General features: G+C 38.9%; 1 protein-coding gene across 4 annotated transcripts; it reads left to right on the top strand.

Moving 5' to 3' along the window:
* Positions 1-23,154, top strand: LOC111866852 (folliculin). Of its 4 annotated transcripts, none has more exons than XM_033752439.1 (11): positions 47-100; positions 258-434; positions 4,126-4,333; positions 5,118-5,261; positions 7,731-7,952; positions 11,893-12,056; positions 14,015-14,115; positions 17,668-17,915; positions 18,923-19,145; positions 20,668-20,770; positions 22,697-23,154. In XM_033752439.1, exons 3-11 carry the CDS (start codon positions 4,145-4,147, stop codon positions 22,842-22,844), a joined length of 1,542 nt encoding a protein of 513 aa, XP_033608330.1. In that variant the 5' UTR covers positions 47-100; positions 258-434; positions 4,126-4,144; the 3' UTR covers positions 22,845-23,154. The 4 variants fall into 4 exon arrangements, with proteins under 4 accessions (XP_023711946.1, XP_023711948.1, XP_033608330.1 ...); XM_023856179.2 differs by having other exon boundaries at positions 258-446; XM_023856178.2 differs by lacking the exon at positions 258-434 and having other exon boundaries at positions 1-100.
* The last annotated feature ends 897 nt before the right edge of the window (positions 23,155-24,051 follow it).

Raw genomic sequence — 24,051 nt, 5'->3', positions numbered from 1 at the left:
GTAATGTGATTATTTTGAAGACATGTGATAATGTGGTCACTGAACGTGCTTTATTGCGTGCAGAAGTAGTACGAAGAGTAGTGGTATAAACATTTCATTTGTAAGTAAAATATAATGTTGAGTTTTATTTCGTCACTTTACATCGGATTTTTATATACAGTTACATTGGCCGTTTTGAAGAACGCTATTTGTAAATTTAATGCGTACATAATGAAGAATAAATTAAAGATTCCCACCTAACCTTAACAACTTCTCAGGACATTACAGCGTCTAGACGGTCTAGACTGGCTGTGGGGCCCACCCAACCCCTATATTCTACGTACCCGACCCTCCTTAGACAAAGGTGCTGAAGATGACCACCTCCATCTACGTCCATCTAGTGCCGAGGTCGAGAATGATGGAGCTGTACGTCCATTCTCTGAGACATATTCGTGGTGTGTAAAAAGGTAAACTCCATGTGCATAAGTAATTAAGCACTATGCCATGAAGAGGTATGGGGCAGTGGATGTATAGACCTACATTTTCATGACCTTGGCACTAAGTAGAGGCGAGCCTCTGTTGGTTGTTGCTTGATTAATTAAGCACAGGGAAAACTTTACCATAATTTATTGTGGTGTAATGATGGCATTGTTAATGAATGAAATGCCTAGCATATGGAGATTAAGAAAGTACTTGTGCCAAACAAAATTTACGAAGAATTTGAAGACTGCCAGAATCCAATATGCCCCTTCCAAAGAAATGGAACATGCACATATTCAGTGGAAATGGTCAAAAATGGGAGAATTGTACTTTATTTTTGGCTTATTTTGGACTTCACCCATCGTCTGGTATATAAAAGACAAAAAAAAACACGACGTTTTGGAGACTGGATCTGTGTCCGTCTTCAGGTGGATAGGGAAGGATAAACCTACTCAGTTGGGCCCCTTAGAAAGAAAGAGCTAGTCTCAATCACTGGACCCAAGTACAGTATAAGTACGGTATACACCATCATCAGAATCCTTTCAAGTCTACCAAATGGGAGAATTTTTTGGTTATTTTAAATCATTTCAGAATTGCCCACCATCTGGCTAGAAAAGAAAGATACTTTGTACCCTGCCCATAATATCCAGTGGATAAATGATGAGGTTTTGCTCTAGCAAGGTCCAAATAATGTCTTTGTAAGGAAATCAAGTTGAAGCCTACAAACAACTATACACTAATTATAATGATAAATATCATCATTTACTCTGTAAGTTCTGTCCAGATTACCTGAAAATTAGTGTGGGGACTGTCTGCAGTCCCAGAAGTTGCTAGCAGAACATAATGGTATGGCTCACATGGGTGCTAGGTTACTGTGTTAGCAGGCAGTGAACTGATGTATTGGCAAAACAGAGGTCCAAAATTCCATTTATTTGACCAGAAGCTGCATGTGGTGTGGACTTGGCTGGCTGTAAGAGACTGAAGGCACTATCCTGACATTTTTGGGGAGGGAATGATAAAAACTTAATAAAACCTGGGTCAGAATGGCTGATAAAGTGAAGATTTGAATCAAATGCACTGATTATTGTCATACATTAGTCTGCCCTGTGTGTCTTGTGTATTCCATTTTCCATGTAGGTTTCTGAAGTGTATAGAATGTGTAACATTTTATTGCTATGCCTTATCTCAGTCCCTTCTGCACTATACGTAAATATTGGTTATTGTTTATCCTTCTGCTGTTGTGGTGCCCTCAGTTTCTAGGCATAGTCCATAGGTTGTCTGTATTTATCCTTTGTTGTGGCCATTATTTGTTATAATGTTCAATCATTGGCTGATTTATAGATACTTGTTAGCAACAGAGGTTATTTGAGCATTGCACTGAATGAGGGCTGTGAACAATGAACAGGAAAGGACTTGGCAAGGGTTGTTATGGCCATTTCAAGAAAAATGGAGGACCTTATGATACGCAGTGCTGTGTCTGACATTTTAATTTACTGNCCCCCCCCCCCCAAGTTAAGGTGTTTAGTTGAAATGGAAATGTGCTGCTTGTGATAGCATGGCAGTAGTTTACTGTGTGACTAGAGGGTTTTCCCTTCATTTGATGCAGACTCTCATATCAGTCTCTGTTTATATAGAACTTCATAAATGATTACTAGACAGGAGTTTTATGCACTGAGAAGTCACAAAACATGTATGGATCTGTAATCTAAAAATTGCAAAAATATGCCCTCAAAATTTGCATATGATGTTAAATTACATATGTGCAGAATTCATCTGCTAAGCTGATGATTATATTTTCATGGGTTCTCGTCTGCATGCTATTTCCTGGCTGTAATTTACCTTGTTGCATTTTTTTTTTCATTGGCGCTACAGCCCCAGTGGGCCTGGGCCTACCTCCATGACACTCTCTGTTTCACTTCAGTTCTGCTAGATCTTAGACATGCGGTAGGACTCCTTGGGCGGGTGATCAGCTCGTCGCAAGGCCTCTACCTGTACACAAACACAGAAAAACGCATACAAACATCCATGCCCTGAGTGGAATTCGAACCCACGATCCTGGCTTCCGAGGGAGCGAAGACAGTGCATGCCTTGTAGCATATTACACCATTTTATTTTCTGAAATAAGTTTGTGGGGCTTCTGTGTCAAGATAAATTTGTAGCACAGAAGGACCTACAGACACCTAGAGATGTGGCAGGACAGTGTTTTAAGCACAGCCATGTAATTAGCCATTATCTCTGGAAGTTGTGAGCCCTGTGTGTGAAAATATTTCTTCACAACAATGGCAGATTTCTTTGCAGAGTGTGCTCATACCCTGCATGGACAGACATGATTCAGCATGTTCTTTCTCAGTGATGTCCAAATCTTCAGTTAGGAGCATGTCAAATGTTTCTTGCTTCCTTACAGACTATGCTGTATTTCTGAATTGTGCCCCAATTACAGGGTGATGTCCCTGCACAGTTTTACTGTCAGTGCCTTCTTAGCATGCTGGAATGACACAGCATCATCAGGGTTTAAACAGTCAATAAAGAGCGTTACATCATCAAGTGATCACAATAAAATAGAGCAGCGTCAATCAGTGTTCAGCACTGGGTGTGGCTGAATTCTGGAGCTAATGAGACATCTCAGTGTGAAGGAGTGCCTTTACAGACACCTTATATCAAACTGTTCACTTCTGGAAATTTTCTATTTTGTTCTCTTCTTAGCTAAACCTGTATGATGAACATGTAATATGAATGAAGTACTGTTAAAGTTCCCTGAAAACAATAGCTATTTTCAGCATATAGGCAACAGTAGGTGAGAGAATTACACAAAACTTATCTGTGTTTCATTTATCTGGCCAAAAGAGACTCAGAGAGTCATTCACAAAAGAAACAGTTGTAGTATAATTTGTTTTCTGTAAAACATTCTCTAAGTTACCTAGTTATCATGTTTTTGTCATAGATAATTTTTGTGTTATGCCAATATAGGCAGTGTTCCTCACATCAGGCAACCATTTCATACCTTAATCACTAAACACAAATGCAATACATAACCAGGAGAAACATCCAAGTTTATAACAGCTGAACACTTCTAGAATGACTGTCACATACAATGGGATAAAGTAGACATCACTCAAAAGGATGAAATAGGATCACCAGGGAACTGAAGCTGTCTCTGTTTGCCAGAAAGACAAAACAGGTCATCAGCCAGTTGAACCTAGATGTGAGTTCTGTATGGCTCTTTTTACTACTAAATAGTAACAAAAAATAAATTTTAAACAACCAGTTCTGGGCTGCCCTTGTAATCTAACAGCAAACTGGTCTGGTATTCAAATGGTCCTGCGTTATGTTGTAAACATTGCCACTAATCTTAAAAGGTGATAAAAGGAATCATTCATTGTAATGACAACCATTTGCCTGTATTTTTGAAGGATGCAGGTTTACCTATAATATTAAAGTAAGAGATTCCATAAATAGGTTTCATTATATCTGAGTTGCAGTTTTTATCATTTTGTCTTCAAAATTCGAACAGGTTTAATGTAGGACTGGTTGGGTGCAAAAATATAAAAATTTAATTTTGTTATCGAGGTGCGGAAGTTACATAATTTAAGAAGAGGAGAAACAGTTGCGAAGTACTTGCATGTATTGTTAATTTGATCTTGTCTGAATGTCTATATTGCATTAAAGGAGTGTGAACACCAATGTGATGAATGCCGTGATTTCGCTGTGTCACTTCTGTGAGCTTCATGGCCCCAGTGTTCTGTTCGTGACACAAGCGTTTCATGAGCCTGATGGCCCAGAAACAGAAAGAGAGATTGAACAACCCAAGTTCTGTTATGGTAATGCAGTGGGAAGGTGCAGAACAATATCAAACAACATGCCAGTGTCTTGTGAGGTGTGTATTTGAGCATTTTAAAGCAGTCAAATACGGTGGAACCTCGCTTAATGAGCACCTCTCATAATGAGTAATTCGCATAACAAGCAAAACAAATTGTAAAAGAATGCCTCGCTTAATGAGCAACGTTTCGCATAACGAGTGACGAGAGGGGAAGTCCCGGATTGTGCGCTTGCTACATCAGTCTGTGTTTAGCACTCGTTCCGCTAGCATCTTAGTGTCGCTTGTGATCGCACATTTTTCCAAACTTTTGTTCAGACATATTATTTGTGATTTTTTTTGTGCAAAGTTTAATAAAACTTGCAAGAATGTCCCCGAAGAAAAAGCTGCAAAGACAGCCATAAGGGAATAAAAATAACCGTAGAAATGAAACATAAAATCATTGAAAAGCGAGAGCGAGGTGTGAGCGTGGCTGATCTAGCACGCACATACAATCAGTCTACATCAACAATTTGCACGATTTGGAGTTGCATTGTGTTTCACAGCGAGAAGTTGTGGAGGAGAGTTTGTCAGAGGAGGAGGAGGAGGAGGTAACAGCAAAGCAACAATCTTCTGGCACACGACAAGAAACAAGTCCATATTTTTAGCGAAAATATTTTACTGAAAAGAACTTATTTTTAAAAACACAGAGCAGTTTACATTTAGATATAATTTCAGAGTCTCCAACTTGCATCTTGTCCCCTGTATCTCTGTACCTAAAATATATCCATAAGAGAAATGAAAACCAAAGCTTTCCACAATCTCTGACAGTCTGGAATATATATATAAAGTTTCTGTGTTGCAGGCCTGCCAATCATTGGACCCTAAACAGAAGTTCTTATGCAATGATCATGAGGGACGAATCAGTTACTTGAGCACACAACAAGCTACTCAGCCTGATGTGGCAGCTCTTGTTCGCCAGGCCTGCATCCGCAGCCTGAGTTGTGAGGTTAGAATTCAGTAAATTTATTTCACTGTGTGGATGCCAGAATTTTTTAAATATGTAATGCCCAAGAATTATGCCAGTTTCATTTGATTATTTCTGCAAACTTTGCAAACAATTTCCAATATATGATTGTGGTGTAACCCTTGGGAAACTTATAAGAAAAAGCCGAACATATCAAGCTTATTGAGTAGGAAGTTTTAAAATGCTAAACCATAATGTGATTTCAGATTAATAATTTTGCATATGAAATTTTTTGTATGCATTGAGGATCATTTATGTGTTATTGTGACTCACTAATTTATCACTGTTAAGTTAGATTTTCAGTAGAGCTGTAAAACTTGAAAGATAATTTTGAATCTTCTCTTCTAAAGTTTAAATTGTTATTCTTGAACACAGGACAGATGTTTTTGTAAATACAGGAGTGTTCTGATTTCTGTTTACACCATTTACTTTCACATTTACAAAAATACATTTAATTGTTTTTACTAGGTGGTTCAAATATGACCGGGACTGATTTTTTTGTAAACAAGCCGCACTGTGCAGCAGCTGTGCGACCTTGAGAGAGTGAAGCCACAACCTCCACCCTCCCTCCTGTTAGGGTTAGAACCTGTTCAGTCCTATCTGGAAGTTGCTAGAGTGATGAGTGAACAGAAGGTACCGCGGAGTGTGGAACAACGCATTGTGATCAAATTCCTCATTGGAGAAAATGTCCTGTCCGCTGAAATTCACCACAGACTCCAACAAGAGTATGGGGAAGAGTGTCTCTCACGGACCCGTGTGTTTGAGTGGTGTAAGTGCTTCAGAGAGGGCAGAGAGCACGTGGAGAATGAACCGCATGATCGTTGGCCGCGAACATCCGTCACCAAGCCAAACATTGATCGTGCAGACGCACTTATTCGTGAGAATAGGCGCATCACTATCAAGGAACTTGGAGCAATGCTGTCCATCAATGTTGGTAGTGTAGAAGACATCGTGAAATACCACCTGCACTATCGCAAGGTGAATGCACGGTGGGTACCATGCACTTTGACGGATGTGAACAAAATGGTGCGCATGCAAGTTGCAAGTCGTCTCCTACAGCAGTTTGAAGATGAAGGTGATGCATTTTTGAAGTCTATAGTGACCACCAATGAAACGTGGGTGCACTACTTCATTCCAGAGTCCCAGCAATCATCAGGCGAGTGGTGGCATACCAGTTCTCCCAAACCCAAGAGAGCGCGGAAGAGCCGTTCGGCAGGAAAAGTGATGGCAACGTTCTTCTGGGCCTGGCAGGGGGTTATCCATGTAGACTTTCTGACAGATGCCAGAACAGTCAATGCAGCTTATTACTCAGACCTCCTGGCAACAGACGTGAAGGAAAAGATCCGATCCAAGCAGAAGAGAGGTGGAAAGCGGGTAGCCTTCCTTCAAGACAATGCACGCTCCCATACGGCCAAAACAACAATGGAAACCCTCCGGAAATTGAAATGGAACCTTCTGACACATCTGCCGTACAGTCCCGATTTGGCACTAAGTGATTTCTACCTGTTCGGAAGGCTCAAGTCAGACTTGCAAGGCATGCGGTTTGTGGACAACGACGCCGTCATCCAGAATGTTCAGGAGTGGATACGCCGCCAACCACAAAACTTTTTTGAAAAGGGCATCAGGATGCTTCCAGAACATTGGAAAAAATGTGTTGGCTCTGGAGGGAGTACGTTGAAGACTGACATATGCAAGTAAGTGTTTGGCAATTTTGGTTTAAAAAAAGAAATCAGTCCCGGTCATATTTGAACCACCTTGTACATGATCCATAGCTTTAGGAAATATGTCTTTCTTTCAAAGGGATTTGAAATGTAATTTTCGAGGTCTCATGACTTTTTCATGGTGGACTCTGGCACATTAGGATACCTTACAGAAAATGGTGATAACTTATTGGGTGCGCTGCTTCATAGCTTGTTGGGTTGGTCTCTATTCTTAATCAACTTTGACAGTTGAATCTTCATCTGCTCTGTATTTGGTCAGAGAATTCATCTGCATATTGCATTTGGTAGAACTACATCATTAGCATTGACAAGGTCTTTTAAGGTTGCTGTTGATGTTTAATATCTGAAGGTTGGACCACATATCAGTACTCACTCCATCATTTCTGTATTACCACCCCCCCCCCAATTGGATATTGCGCTGTCATAGAATTGAGTGTTTTTAAAACTAGCATTTTCTGTGGGTGTTTGTAAACATTGGCACAGTGTTCAAAGAGACAGGAGCTGGCTACAGTTGAGTTTAGTTTCTGTGCCACTCTCAGAACATGGTTTTTTCATGTGGCTGACAGAGCAAAGAAGTAAGCTTATAAGGCCTTAGGGTAAAAGTTGAACCCAAGACTTAAAAAAATATGAAACAGGAGTTCAACCATTCAATTGTGACATTTGGTTTAGGGTTTGAGAATGTTAAATGATAAAAAGGGGTTATATTAGTATAGTTCTTTTTCCTATACAGGTGAGTCCTGGAAAGGAGGGTCCTGTCTTCTTTGGGGACGAAGTTCGAGGTCATGTGTTGAGTTATACATTTTTTCTGAAAGATGCACAAGCTCGAGGATTTCATCGCTGGTTCAGCATTACTGTTCTCATGAGAGACAAGTTTTTTCTGCTTAACTCATGGCCTTTCCTTGTGGATAATATCATGACTCTTGTCTCTGCACTTCAGGCAAAAGCTGCAAAAGTAAGAACGATTTGTTTGGTTCACTAACATGCCCTGGCTGCTAGATTGATTGTCACTCATCGAACATAAAGCTTAACTGAGAAAACATAACTTATTTTAAAATATTTTAGGTTTTCTTGTCTCTTACCATTAAGACTATAGCCTTTTGGGGTGTGATGCTGTGTAGTTTGGTAGATATGTATCAATGTTCTGGATGAATCAGCTGCCTCATAGAGCATACTGTTTTGTATAATCTACAGAGGTCCAAAAGAATGTACACACACTTCAATGGTGGTTATCCATGGATGTTTTCAAAGTTGAGTTGAAATGTAATGTAGTGTATAGAGTGTGATGTGATATTCTCTCAAAGCTGGTGCTAGTCACATGAATGGCAGGACAGTCAGATGAAATGGCAGCGGAATGGTTGAGCTTCAAACAATGCAAGATGATATTTAAGTGGTACTGGAAATTTTAAAATGTGTGTGTGAAGTACTAGGATGGATTTGCGATGCAAACTCCAACACGATTAACAATTGCACACATTCATGACAGATTTGAGGGTAATGCTGTATTGCATGATGTGCACAAGCGAAGATCTGGGAGGTCTTGCACAGCAACGAGTCCTGCCTCTTCTGCTATGGTGTTGAAACAGTTTACACAGTCACCACCAAAGTCCGCAAGGCAATGTACACATGAGACAGGAATTACGTCAGGTGCGCAATGCATTCTAAAACATGCTAAATTCCAAGGTTTTTACGTACCATGAATGAAAGCTGTCCTGATCAAAGAGTGCAGTTTTGTCAGTGGTTTCAACACAAGATAGAGGAGAATGAAGAATTCATGAGCAAAATTGTTTGGACTGATGAAGTAAACATTTAAGTTGAATGATGCAGTGAATTGCCCTAATTGTGAGTATTGGGCTACAGAAAATGTGCGCATTCATGTGGACAAGGCATTCAGTTTACCAGGACCTTCTGCCAGGTATGGACTGTTATACAGGGGTTTAATTGGACCATTCTTTTTCGAAGGAACAGTTACTGGACATATGTACCTTTACATACTGTGATGAGCTATCATACGTCCATCGCTGCGCAATGGCTACAATGGAAATTGTAGAGATCCGACAGCAACAAATCGTAGCCATTAATTGCCGTTGAGTAACAATGGATGAGATGAAACTTGTTACCAGTGTATAGAGAGCGTTCCTGAAGCAATGGATTGCCGAACATGTGAGATTGAACCTTGGCGAACGCTGTCTCGTATCCGGTCCGCAGAACACCTACATAAGCCGAGAGCGACAGAGCTACAGATGACAGAGCTAATTAGCCTTCATACAACACAGTTGAGATCTAGCCTTCACATAATGCAGTTGGAACCTAGTCGCCATACAAGACAGTTGGAAGATATCCGACGCAGAGTACAGTTGAAGTGATAACCATTGTGTGGTGTATAAGTGTGAGTGTCCAATAAAGATTCGTTGGATCCGAGACCCACGTGAAGTTATTTATCGTGTGACACACCCAACACGTGACAATACTTTGGACATCCATTTTATCTGCCATTCATAAGCTCTATGGGAATGAGCCATTTTACTTTCAACAGGATGGCTTGTCACTACACTACAACTGAGATGTCAGATCCTACCATGTCAATGGATAGGATGAAGAGGTAGTGTTGAGTATCTACCATGCTCGCCTGATTTATCCCCCCCTCAACTTCTACTTGAGGTCCCCGGAGGATGTGGTATATTGTAGAAAACCACTGGCGCTGGAGATATCATGGGAAGGAATTGAAACCTTGTGTGCGTCTATCCCAGTGGACATCATGCCCACGGTTTCTCCTGGGCTAGTCTGCCTGACTTAGACATGTCTACAAACTAATGGTGGTCACTTTGAACACTTGTTCTAGTTCAACATGTGTCACAGCCATCACTATCTGTGTGTATCAAATATAGATTATCAGTAAATTAATTAAGCAGATAGTTTATACATTTTTTTGTGCCCCTCTGCATATATCTAGAAGCCTAAGGTTTGCTGAGAGATGTCCTCATTCTGTTCCCAATAGAAAATTGTCATAGTAGTAACATTAAGTATCACCAAACAGCACTGAGATAGTTGCGTATGCATTTAAATATCGACCTTGCATGGAAAATAAATGTGATAGGTCAGTGAGAGATTCAATCAGCATAGCAGTCTCAACCTTTGCCAAAAATAAATTTCCATTGCTTATGTGTGTATTAAGTGAAATCATAATTTAATGTACACAGGATGAATGAAAAACGTTCTACTAAACTTTGGGATGTGGTTTCATTCACTGAAAGAATGAAGAAGATTATATGAACATGTATCCCAAATGGTTGCATTTTGAATTTTAAAACATTCAACGACAACAGACTGAGTAGCATATCTTTAAGTTATTCCTAATGTATCGGGTAGTAAGTGAATCTGTTGCACATTTTTGAAGAAATATCAGCTGAAAGCAGCTCTTCCAGGATTGTGAGCAGGACTAAGGCCTTGAACACATTGAAGATAGTATGGATACAGTAGCTACTTATGAGGTTTTATTTGTCATGGGGTTTCTCTGTTCTACAGATGAATCCTGGGATACTAACAAAATAGTAATTTCTTTATCATTTCACAATGTGTAACAGTTTTGCTCTTGACACGTACCAAGGCCCAGGACGGAAAGGTGGTTTGGGGAGAAAAAAATTTAAACAGTACACACACCAAATAAATATAATAATATAATTTGTCGAGTGAAGGAACAGTACAGGCTGTCCCAGATGAGGATGAAACAATGTAAAACAGTGCACCAACTCTGCCGTTAATTTAGGAAACCTAAAAATGTTCAAGAGATAATTTGGAACGAGACGAGCACCACACTCTTCCACAGCGTGCAGCAGAATCGCCCTTCAGTTTTCAGACGAACCTGCTAGTCCCTGGTGAAAGGGTGAAGGGCGCAAGCATAGGGCAGGAGGAGAGGGGGAAAAGGAATGAAGTTGGGGGGGGGGGTCTAGTTGAGGGACATGGCAGTAGTTTCTGACGTTACACTCTTTATAATTTTATCCTGCTTGACCTTGTTGCTTAATATTGCATTTGTAGGTAAAGCAATAAACAAATGCAGACATATTCACTGAATATTAATCCCGAGAATTTCTACATGTTCTGATTCAGGGAGACGCTGAATTTCATTATCATGTCTTTAGCATACTGGTATTGTAGTTATTTTCACTTCAGGTATCCCTCAACTTATGTGATAGTTGTGCATTCAGGAGTGGTCACATATCTCAAAACAGTGTAACTTGATTTTTTCTGTGCTCTTAATTTTCACTCTAATAAACTTATTTTATTTAACTCTTATGTAATTCATTTTGGCCATTTTGAATCTTAATTTCTTTATTTGTGGAGTCAGGGTAGCTCAGTTGATAATAGTTATGGGCTATGGGCTGGACGGCCTGAGTTTGATTCCCACCACTGAAAGAATTTTCTTTTCTCCATCGTGTCTATACTGACTCTGGGACCCATCCAGCCTCCTATCCAGTTGATACTGAGGGTTCTTTCCCCAGTGTTAAAGTGGCAGGGGAATGAAGCTGACCACTCACCTCCATCCAGTGCCAAGCTCAAAAAAGGTGGAGCTGTAATTCCACTCCCCCATATGTCTTCATGGCATAATGCTTAATTAATTAAGCACAGGGACAGTTTTTTTAATGGCATTATTTAAGACAGTTATGTTTCAGTCCTTATAAAAAAAAGGTTAGTTTTAAAAGAAATCATATAAACAGAATCTACATAAGTTAGGGGATATCAGTGCTAGTATTCTGTATCGTAAGAAGTGTATTATGAAGGCCTCATCATATTGTATTTTTGATTGTAATTCAACCTCTTCCAATTTGACGGACCACAAGCATCTCTCATTCTCTCCATTGTGCTCTAAGTCAGTTACTGTATTTTTTAAATTGCAGTCTGGTATTTATGTTCCTAAGGTATATGAATGTGAGCAAGCAGAATGCCCACAACGTGCATTAAGGCTTATAGTAGCACATGGCAATTCTGACAGCAAACATCAGCAGCAGCGTACATCACGATCTCTAGCTGAATTGACCGCTGATAAGGAAGTGTTTTCTTGGTGAGTTCAAATGTTCCCACATTTGCTTTAGACAGTCGGCTCACAGATGGCAGTAAGGTTGTCAGCCTTATGCGCTGGCCACCCTTTACCCCCAAGATTATTCCTGGTACTCATTTCTGTTAGAGGCTGAGTCAACCCCAGGGCAATAGTGTTTCTGAAAGGATTAGATCAGTTGATAGAATCCACCCCATTGGGACTCAAACTCACGACCTTCAAGCTTGTAGCCTCAACCAACTATGCTACCACGTGTTCCCCATTGCACATTTCACAAAATGTTACTAGGATGATCAAGTAAACGAGGATGAGATGGACAGGTCATGTACTGTGCTTGACAGGTTTGAAAAGGGGGATACAGAATTTTGGTCAGAAGTTCTGAAGGGAAGAGACCGCTTTAGACTATAATATTAAAATGCATCTGAAAAAATATGATGAGTAATGAAACTTTGGATTAGCTTCTCAATAGGAACATGAATGTATAAGGAGTGGGCTTTCTCTGCCCTTGCACTGCGACCTACAACAATAGGAACCTGCTTACATGCTTATTCTTTAATTGTCTGAAAATAAAAATTACAAAGTTTTGAAAAGTAGTCAAGTCCATGAAGCAGAGTCCTTGAGAAGATAATAGTCACTCAATCAAGAAATTCCTTGCCTTTTGTGAACTTAAAAGGTTCATTATTGTTTTGATTTGGTTCATCCTTGTTCGTCACGCAAGCAATATTATAAAAGTTTATTAACTCCATCCAATGTGATTGATAAATGTTTTTCTCTCTCCTTTTTAATCTTTCATCCTTGAGATGTTTCAGTCTGAGCGACCATCTTCAGAAGGATATATCAGCATACACAGAAACTACTATTTCAATGTGTGACATCTCTAAATTACACTGGACAGAGTTGATAACCTTTTATGATAGTTCATTATTGTGTTCACAAAGCCCCTCCCCCCATACTGGATCTGTCCTGAGCCAGCTGAATCCAATCCTCATCCTTGCACCCAGTTTCTTTAAGGTTTATACTCTTGTCTGTAGGTTTTGTGGCCTGTATCTGATGTGTAATTTTGGCTTTTGGGGTTAAGCCACATTGTATTTTGAAGTTGTTTCTGCATTTGCCATCATCAGGGTGTATGAGGTGGGAGGGAGGATCTAGACTGATGCATAGGCCTGACATTGGGTTATGGGTAACTAAACTGGGACTGACAGATGACCCAACCTGTGAAAGGTGCCTACAAGAAGACGAATCAGCCATAAACATCCTGTGTGATTGTGAGGCTATAGCTTACTTAAGATTTTGCTACCTGGGTCAGTTCTTCATGGAACCAAGTGGTTTTTGTGATGCCCCCTTAAATAAAGTCCTACATTTCATTTGAAGTATAGGATTAATAAAAGCTTAATCCAAAGGGGAAGCACAATAGATCATTGAAGATCGCTGTGCGAGTGCCGGATTTTGTATCCCACCTCTCATACTCGTACGGGTAACTGTGTGGCGCTGCCCAGTTGGCCACATGATTAAGGAGAAGATTGGAGGAAAGTTGATGAAACTAGACTTTACTTAGCTAATAACCAATCTTCATGGTTGATGTTATGGTGGTGTTTCACTATTTCATGAGCTTCTATGATGTGGGAGTTGTAGGTGTGGCTGTTTGCTAGTATAACAGCAATTTGTTAGGTGGTGAATGATTTTGCAACATTTTAGGTTCTCACATCAGTGACTACTACTATGGTCTTTTGTGGTATTTACTTTCTATAGTCTGATAGGTGGTTGCCACTGTTTCCTAAGAACCTGCCTCCTTCATAATAGAAGAACTTCATTTCTTCATCTCTGAAGATTGGGGTAGTATGTTCCTCAAAAATTCGGGCTGTCACAGAAGTGCACAGTCATTATCAATGACAGAAACTTCAACGACAGCAGTCTACATCAGAGTGTTTGAAAGTTTGAATGTAATCTGATATTCCATGTTCTAGGCTTCATCTTAGGTTCACATGGTTGTTGAAGGCTGGAGCTGATCGACTGGTGGAGAAGATAGTAGAAGGTTTACCAACACCAGAGCTTTACAATCACCAAGGTACACCACTGAACAAGTTCCTTTTACTACTCAGTTTTATCCTTTTGTTTTCTATGGAACTTGATCTAAGCACACACAGTGTAGGGTATATGTTTTTAAACGTGTCATCATAATCTTTCCATTCCTAATGATTACTTGTAGGATTACACAGAGAATGCACATGCTACTGAGTATTGTTGCAGAAGTCCTGATGCATTGGGTTCTTTATAAGAGTCCGGTGGTTACTAGAAAATACAATACCATGCAATGCCACCTATGGAAGAAGTAAAGACATTTTTGGGATCATAAAAACTTGCTTTATACTGCACTAGCTATCCCACAAAATTATGGAAAAGGCTCAGTGATGGCTGGCCCAACTCTAAAAAAAACATAACATTTAAAATCTGAACCCTGCCTTCATAAGAATTTGTTTCTAACTTCAGAAACTAAGTCATAGTAGAGGCTGCACCATAGCTCAAGCGGTTAATCCCTGGCTTCCCACCATGGCAGCCCGGTTTCAATCCCAGGGTCTGGTCAAGTGGGATTTGTGGTGGACAAAGTTGCACTGGGGCAGGTTTTCTCTGAGTACTTCGGTCTCCCCTGCCAGTCTTCATTCCACAAAATTCTCCATCATCATAATCACCTGGGGCAGGCTACAATAGGCCAATCAGTGGCCGCCGTGCCAAGTGGACCCAGTTGGACTCCACCCCCCTCTAAGCGAATTAACCCTTCCGCGACGGATAGTATTTAAATCATTTCCTACCGCCAAACCGATGGGGTATTTAATTATTAAACAGAAAAATGCACTTATCCATGAAAAATTTAGTAACTCTCGCAAAAATTGGTATGTTGAGATAAAATTTTCACAGAAATATTCATAAAGAAACGAAGAACAAAACTATATATATATATTTTTCAATATAATTATGATAAATAATATTTTTTTACTCACTCGAACTGCTAAAAGTTGAGTTTGGTGTGGTAATCCTGAAAACACTGGTCAATACATAGCCCAACATCACAATCACTGCACCAGTACACGGTTTCTTTTCTTCTTTTGTTTTTTGTACACACTACACATCGCCTTTGTGGTCTAGCCTTTTTTCCTGATGGGGGAATTTTACTAATAAAATGTCTTTCACGAAGCCGGGGGATGGTGTTATCTGATGAATGACGTCGACCTTGTACTCTACGTGCTGCCTGCTCCTGGTCCGTAAACTTCAACAGCAACCCTTCTACCAGATTTACTCTGAATGCTAAGTGGTCTGTCAGTCTTTCCTGATTCTTGTTATAAATTATCATGGCATTTACCACTGTCGCATTCAAAAGGCGTCTGAAGAGTTTCATGTACCACTTATGAAGTCTTTTTCTTTCCACGTTGTAGTACTGTAAAAGCTGATCTTTCAAATCAACGCCACCCATCATTTCATTATAATCAATTATAATTTTTGGTTTTTTTATTTCTTTGTTTCTCTTTATATCTGTCTGTGTGTCGGCATTGTGAAATGTAGAGATCACGGAAACTGGTTTTTTGTCTTGCCACTTGAGAACAGTTATAGGACCTGCGTGCTGAGCTATGATCTCGCCCTTTCTCAACTTTGTGTTTTTTACAGTTGTTGGGACACCCTTTCTGTTCAACCTAAGGGTCCCAACACAGTCAGTGCCATGATTTTTTAATAATTTTGCTAACTGGGGGGAATTGTAATAATTATCCATCCATAGAGTATGACCTCTATGGAGGAGCGGTTCGACCAAATGTAGAACAACAGATGTTGTTTTATTGGTATTTTCTCTGATCAGTGAAGAATTTAGTTGGGTTTCGCTGCCAGTGTAAACAATAAATGACCATAAATACCCAGATTTGGAATCACAGAGTTCATAAGTTTTTATGCCGAATTTTGAAGCTTTCAGTGGCAAGTACATTTTGAATGCCAATCTCCCTTTCCATAGTGTAAGCGATTCATCAATACAAATATTTTGTCCAGGATAGAAGAGTGTCTGAAATTTTTCGTTGAGATGTTGAATGACAGGAAAAATTTTGAAAAGTCTTGTAGGTCCTAGGTAATTATCTTTCTTAGTATTGTCATTGAAATGGAGAAATTTACATATAAGCTGGAATCTGTCTCTCGAAATTACATCAGGAAATGCTGGAGTGTATAGTAATCTTTTCGTTGAAAAGTATGAATTTAGAGTTGGCTTATTGACTATACCCATCAGCAAGAACAAGGCTAAGACCACATACATTTCATTTAGTGTCACTGGTACCCACTGCCTAGCTGGAGATCTAAATGGAAAAACCCTCCCACATATAAATTGTTGCGCATAAGTGTTTGTTTCCTGAACGATATTGTTCACAAAATCCTCAGTAAAAAATAATAGAAATGTCTGTACTATATCGAGCACATTGACAGACTGATTTCTCGGGCCTGAATTTTCAGAAAACCGTTCGCGAACGCCATCATAATTATCCATATTTTGCCAAAAATAACTCTCGTCTGAATCCGCCACTGGAACCCTCGCCACTATTTCGTCGTCATCTTCAATACTAAGATCTTGGATAGCATCAACTACAGCCTGATCTTCAATTTCATTATCACTGTTTTCACTACTATCCGAATATTCGAACTCACTAACTTCCGAGTCGTGAGCAAGGAACTCTTCTAGTTCATCGCCCTGTAAAACTTTCCTACTTGTAGAGGCCATGGTTATGGCGCGACTGAGAGAAGAAAGTGTTATGACATCATAGATTTCTGTATCATTCGTAAGTTTATTTTCTTAGGTTGCATTTGGTTCCAAGAAAAAAGGACCCTCTTGTTTGACTACTTCATTGTGTCAGCAGACTGTACAGCAACCCATTCAAGGAAAACCTTCGTCTGGGGTTTCAGTGAGTGACTCATATAGACAAGCAAAGACCATAGAGTCGAAAGATATATAGTTTTATACATTTTCCTTACTTAGAATTTGAAAAATTTCAATGAAATCTAGGCGCAGTGAGACAAAAGTACGAACTATTACACTAACGATACAAAATAAAAATACCGTGCTAAAAATTCGTCCAAAATAAATAACTCATATACCAATAGAAAGATGAAACCCTAATCTATGTACTCCTGAAAAGAAAATTGGAATATCTTTCCTCGTTTTGTCAGCAACGTCCTTCAAAGCTAACACTGCGCAGGTCGGTGAACTGCACAGATGTCGGTGGCATACGATTATTTAAAGGGTCGGTGAAGCACACGGATGTCGGTGCGGAAGGGTTAAAAAAAAAGTCATAGTAGTCTATCTGTAACACAGGGTCAGGTTAGTTTGAGGCTTACTGATAAGTTAACATTCTATTTGATGTTTATTGTGCAGGTAACTATTGCATTTTATATGAATGAGGTTATTGCAGTGCTAAAATATTAAGACTGCAGTCGTTTGGTATGTGATACTGTGTAGTTGGTACATTTAAGAGGGAGCTGCTGCCTCAGTTTACTGAGTGTAAGAAGTGACTGCATGGTACCACAGTCAGGTACGCTTAAGTAACCAAAATGCCATCAGGAATTGCAGCTTTGTTTGCTTGGACACTTTCAGAGACAGAGGAAGGCTTTACCCTTGTGACAACAGCAAAGCAGGTTCATTCTCCAGTACTGGAGCTTGAAGCGAGTGCATCACATGATGCTAGTCCAATTTCTCCAGTTGTTCATAACATACGCCATCTTCACCAGATTTTGGGTCCAACACCATTCCTTTCACTGGCATATAGCCTTATGGTTGGGAGGCAGTTAATATTACGTGGCAAACCTGCAGGGCTTATAGCCAGTATAGCTAATTGTCTTAATGTGAGTATTTGTGTGACTTCACATTCTTATGTGTATAGTGAAGTTATGCTGTAACCATCTGGTAGATTGTTAAAGAATGTATGAAGTTGAATATATTTACTGTTCAGCTTATTGATTCTTTAAGATACCAGCATTAACACTTTGAAAAATGGAGTTCATCTAAATAATATTTAAAAACTCAGTACATGTCTCACAGAATACAAACTTTGTCTCCATTAGAAAGAACAATCAATTTGTCTAATTAGGGGAATAATAGCTGTTGATTCTGAAAACCATATAAAGTGCAACAAGTGTGGGCAAAGTGCAGAGATATTAAACTTGATAATAAATGGATAAAAATTAAAATTATAATTAAAATGGTTATTAAAGTATTTATAGCCAATATTATGAATTCCATATAAGCCTTGTGCTTGCTATACATCATATGTGTGTTGTTTTTTGTTCGACTATAGTGGTGATATTGTACTGCAAGGTGTTTGCTTGCTGGGATCTATCTTCAGAATATAGATCATGTTGGTTTTTTGACCTTCCTGGAATATGAGTATATTCTGTATATTTATGATCAGTATTATATAGGGTGTCTTATCTATAATGGTTACCTATTAAATGTATGAAGGTTGAACATGTTGTTTGGGGTATCCCACAAATGTTGACACAGTAGTGTCTGTTTTGTTCTTTTTCATTATTTGTTGTGCGACTGACCAAAATTATATCTATTTGTAAATAACACACAGGAGGATGCATGCCATAAAGATTGTAAACACATACCTTAGTTACTTTCGTTATTTTTATTTTCTGCTACATGGGTTACAGAAAAGTTCTAGTTCATAATTCAACACATTAACAGCTGTTCCCTTAATTATCATTGTCTGAGGACCCTACACATAATAGTACAAGGCTGAAATTGCCACTTAGATCCTTACAAATGATCTGTAGGATAAATTAATGATGTTAGGGATCTCACAGTATAAGAGACTTTTACATGAAACTGAATTTGAAATGTTCAGGTATTGGTACCACGATCATGTTACCAAGCAGTGCTGAACTCAGATCAGTATTTGGATGTGAGTCACTGCAACATACTGAGTGTGGAGCCACAGGTTGCTGTTCCGCAGCCCAGTCCAGACATCCTACGCCTTGATGTTCTGCAGCCATGTGACCATGCTGAGCAGAGTGATGTAAACAAGTACACCTATAAAATAACATGGGGTGACAAGCTTCCCAAGAAATGTAAGTTTATAATCAGCAAGACTATTATCCTTTATGCCATTGTACATATGTAATTTGATAGGGTTAGCCTATACTTCCAGGAATCACAATCCTGATGCTCAGGTTCAAAGTAGTGATCAGGTTTGTTTGGCCACTGCGGAGTAAGGGGCAGCAGGAAAATCTTCCTCTGTGCTATTTATCACGTTACACAGACTGCTATTCTTCTGTGCGCTGTCAGTGATACAGTGAATGCTTAAACCTGGTACTGATGACATTGCCAAAATGTCTGTGACTATACTGAGGTCATGGATAGAAGACCTGGTGAATGGTGGAGATGACAGTGCTCAGACATCTGTAACCTGAGGATACTCTTATACATAACATATCTTTGTTAATGCTTAAATATTTTCAGAAACGCTTCTGTTCAATTTTAATTTATTTAAAAAGTGTGATGCACAGAATATTCAAGATTGCAGGGTGTTCGAGAAAATACAGTAATTGACTAATCCATTATGTAAGAATGTCAGGAGATACTCATGACAGGCGGTGGAAGTCCACTCTTGGTAATAATGTGCCTTGCCCATAACAGTTTTCAGTAATCCTTGGCACTTATTTTTGCTTGTCATTCACAGATTATAGGGAGGTGGCCTTCCTGTCTCATTTAGCTATTTTGTGGAAATTCTTCAAGATCTTACCATGTTTGTAGACTGGTTGTGTGTCATGTTGTCATGTACCATAGTTGTTTCTTCTGCAACATGTTTGGATCTTATAAGGTCATCTGTAGGTAGATAGTTTCTGCATTGTATTCTTTTTAAGTTATTCTAAAACATAGTCAAAACTTGGTTAAAATAAGATCTAAATTACTGAATATTTTAAAAATTAATTGAAACGTTTTTATCTTTGAAATTAGTACTCCATAGTTTCTTTAGTTGTAATGTGGATTGTGTATGGAGTGTTTTCATGGTGGTGTATATGAGTTTGTTGGTGTTCAGTATGTTGGAGTATTGTGTGGTTAGATTATTCTGCTGGTTCTTTTGTCATTTGCTGGAGGTACTGAATAAATGTCAGTGTAGCCAGGCAGTCTGAGGTTCAGGTATGAGCCAAGTACAAGGAACTGGAGAATAGTTTTGTTTTCATTTAATGACATGTAATGAGATTATTTTTCATCAGAATCGCCTTGGCTGAGGCGCTGTTTCCATTGGTTTGCTAATTTATGTAGACTGGCAGTATAAAATTGCTTTGGTTAATTATGAAGGCACGCATTCACTGCATGTATTTTTTTTTTGCTGCCCCCAGATCAGACTGGCAAAGGTCAGAAAGATTGATAGCATTTAATGGGTATGTTTGCCACATTGTCGGTACTATTAGATTGTTTATCCTTAAGATCTCTGCATTATCATTTTTAAGTTTTAACAGATATGTATAATAGGAAGGAACATGCTGAGCTCATTGATGTTAATTAGTTACCAGTCAACTTAAATAGACCTGATATATTGCATTAGTGTAATAATAAAGCCATCTAATCATGACTCTGTCTGTTTAGGTCCAACTGTGCTACTTGCAATGGAGAAGGCTATTGAGAATACAAAACTGAATGACAGTGCCATGCACTACCACTTCATAGCTCTCAAACAAGAATGGCTTGGGTATGTATCTCACTTAATACTGCATGTAACCCCTTGTATGGGCACTTAACATTGTGGCTGCCGTGTGACACACTGGGAGAAACACTAGAAACAACTTCAAATAAATTGCACAGAGGATTGTCACCTGTGACCATATTATAAACCGGGATTAGAGATCCACATTGTTCATGGCACCCGCACCCAGCAGAGAGCACTCAAATTGTATGGGAGCAGGCGGCACATTAAATGTCTTGCTGTGTCACATGGAGTGATCTTTCAAATTTGCATTATGACTCTTTCAACCTACCATCTTACAAATCAGGGGATAGAAATACAATGAAGCTAAGCATTGATAGTGAATAAGTGCCAAAAGTTAGATAAGCGATACAGGAAGGCCACCTGCCTGCCACTCGTGAAGTAATATGCCAAGACTGAGTGGAACGTGTTCCTGGTGAGTATAGACTGATTACCTGTCAGAAGTTTCTGCTGACATTCCTACAGGATGGATTAACATTTTTACGTGGTACCGTTTAAATTCCACTTTTTCCTGTGCTGGAAGGTTGAAAGGGGCAGAGGAAGAAATTCATAATTATGTCAGTTCTGGCTTATAAGATTTTAAATTTTCACAAATGTAAGGAAAATTTTGCACTGACATGCAGAATAAAAAATTAAAATTACCCATGTTAAAGTATAGAGTGATATTGATGACATAAATATTACAAAATAAACTGTGACTATATCATTCAAGTGGGTGGCAAACAATTTTTAGAACACATGACCTATCCTTGATCCTCGACTCATGTTTCAAAATCAGAAGATGCAGGAGATGTACAGACCAAGATGTAGTAAATGTAGGGCCTGAATGTAAGTGGCACTACTTCACATTGCTAATATGCCAGGACATCTACTGTTGAACCATAAAATTACAAGCTTAGAGCTGTTGAACAGTGAAACTATCAATATTATAGGTAAATTTCTTTACCGTACATTTTTATAATTATAGTGATACTTGTATCACCATCAGCTTCCTGGCAGGCCAAAGAGCATGTTTAAAGGGTTAGTCATTATCTTGGGACATTCTCCCTCTCCCCAGCACTGTTTGGAACAGGGAAGAGGGTAAAGTTTCAGAGTCTGTTAAAAGCTTTGTAGTAACATAACAGAAGTACTTTTTTTTGCCTAGAAATGGAGGTTTGATGACAGTTTATGTGAACAGTATAACTGAGTTGTGAAGCTGTTATAAATATAGATACATACATTTTGTATATCCAAAACAACTTGCCACTTTAAGATCTGGAGTGGACAAATTATTTCTGTCAGTCTGACAACTCAACTTTCATCATTCATACTTAAGCAAGTTGGCTCAAGTAGTAATGCTTCAGATGTACACTCTGGTAGCTCAAATGTCAGTTAAGACTAGCTGTATTGACAAGAAATCATCATTTTTCTGCCAAACAAATCCAAAGCTATTACTCGTACCTCAAGCCCACAACTGTTGCCATGCACATCCTTCCCAATTCGTTATTCACGAGTCACACTTTCATTAAATACTATATAGTCTGAGTGGCAACATTAAAAGCCCATAAATGGAAATAAATAAGTCACTCAGGAGAAACTGAAAACATTTGTGAGATCTAACGTCACTTTTAATGATATCAGAACTTTTGTCCTGCATAAAATTCTACCTATGCTTCATGAATGGTAGAAGGTAATTTTTCAGCTGCTCATATGATTCCTTGTTATTATGTAAGTCACAGGTTCATCACCCATCCATGATCCAACACATTTCATTTCACATTGTTATGACCTATATCAGTTTTAGTATTTGCTTTCCATATATGGCTTCGAAGTGATCTCTTCCTCTGAAGTTTCTTAAAATCTTGTGTACATTTACTGTCACTTCCATGTTTGACCTAACACTCACATGAATACATTTTGATTTTCATAAAGCATAGCAAAAGTGGTGCACCGTGTGCAGCAGTGGAATGGAGGACAACCGCAGGATGTGACTGCATTGTTGCAAGCCATGGGAGCTCAAGAACAAGATCAAGGTTTACTGGAATTCTGGGGAGCTAGTGCTACGTACAAAGAGCATTAGATGTGGCATCTTAGTGCTAGTGATGCTGTATAGAAGAATAACACAGTCTGAAGCAAAATGAAACTGAAAAGAACATATAAAATTTGAGGTTTTCGTGGCGGCGAAGATTCATTTTGTACTCTTCTCTGTTTTGACACTGTGCTGCTGTGTGATAAGTGAATACCAACTGTTGTACCCTGTCCCATAGAATTGTGGCTGGGGACCCTGAGTTCAGGACGACACTTGTACGTAGTTTGACAAAAATGCTGTTTCCTGGTTGCATGAGTTGTGAGTAAGGCGCCATTAAAAGAGCAAATAGTCAGGCTAAATAGTTGGTGTAGAACAGGTTCACTAAATTTAATTTCTTTGTTACAGATGATCATGTATGTAGGAATCAGACTACACAGAGAGGTGGCTGAATTTAAACCAAGTCCAACATGTTGTTTAAACTGTCACTTGCTTATGAAAGATTTAGTTAAAATTCCCACACCTCAATATGACACATCATGTATTTAGAAGTAAAACACACAAGAGGGAGATACCACATCCTTCCCCTGTGCACAGTTATAGCCTCATCATGAGTGCAAGACACTCACTCACACACTGCAGAGTCAAATCAGCTTAGGATGAAGGATAACATAAGCCTGTTGCGCCCCTCATACCCAGATGCAGCAGATGAGCTATTTCTGACCTCCGGGATTTAATAACATTTAACAAAATAAGGTACATAAAATGTATACAAAAGTATGCAGTCTATACAACAATATTCTGTATTTAAAACAAAGTAGACACTATCGTATCAACATTTGTCTTAATTGATGCTACATGTTTCGACCCTTATATTGGGTCGTCATCAGGTGTACAATGATACCAGACTCAGTTGTTGAATTGCATCTAATTCTACAATAAGGATGCTTATCATGCACTTGAGTTTTTTTTTAATGCATAAATTGAGTCTTTCAGTTAAAATTTTAAAATACTCGGGTAATAAAATTTAAAGATTAGAGACTAAAGATTAAAACATTAAAATTAAAAATTATGCAAAAATTGAAATTAAATATTTTGTGATAAATCTCTTTAAAACTTTGTGACCGCTACATGTTGACGTGATTTTCTGGTGGTAGAAGCGACTACAGTGTGGGGAGCCTGCATATCGGGATCTCACATAAGTTAGGTCATGCGGTCTTGACCTTACTATCATCTTGTGGAGCTTATGCTCGTTATTCTG

Source organism: Cryptotermes secundus, unplaced genomic scaffold, assembly GCF_002891405.2.
Source record: "Cryptotermes secundus unplaced genomic scaffold, Csec_1.0 scaffold643, whole genome shotgun sequence".
NCBI lineage: Eukaryota > Metazoa > Arthropoda > Insecta > Blattodea > Kalotermitidae > Cryptotermes > Cryptotermes secundus.
This window is presented reverse-complemented; position numbering and strand designations above follow the sequence as displayed.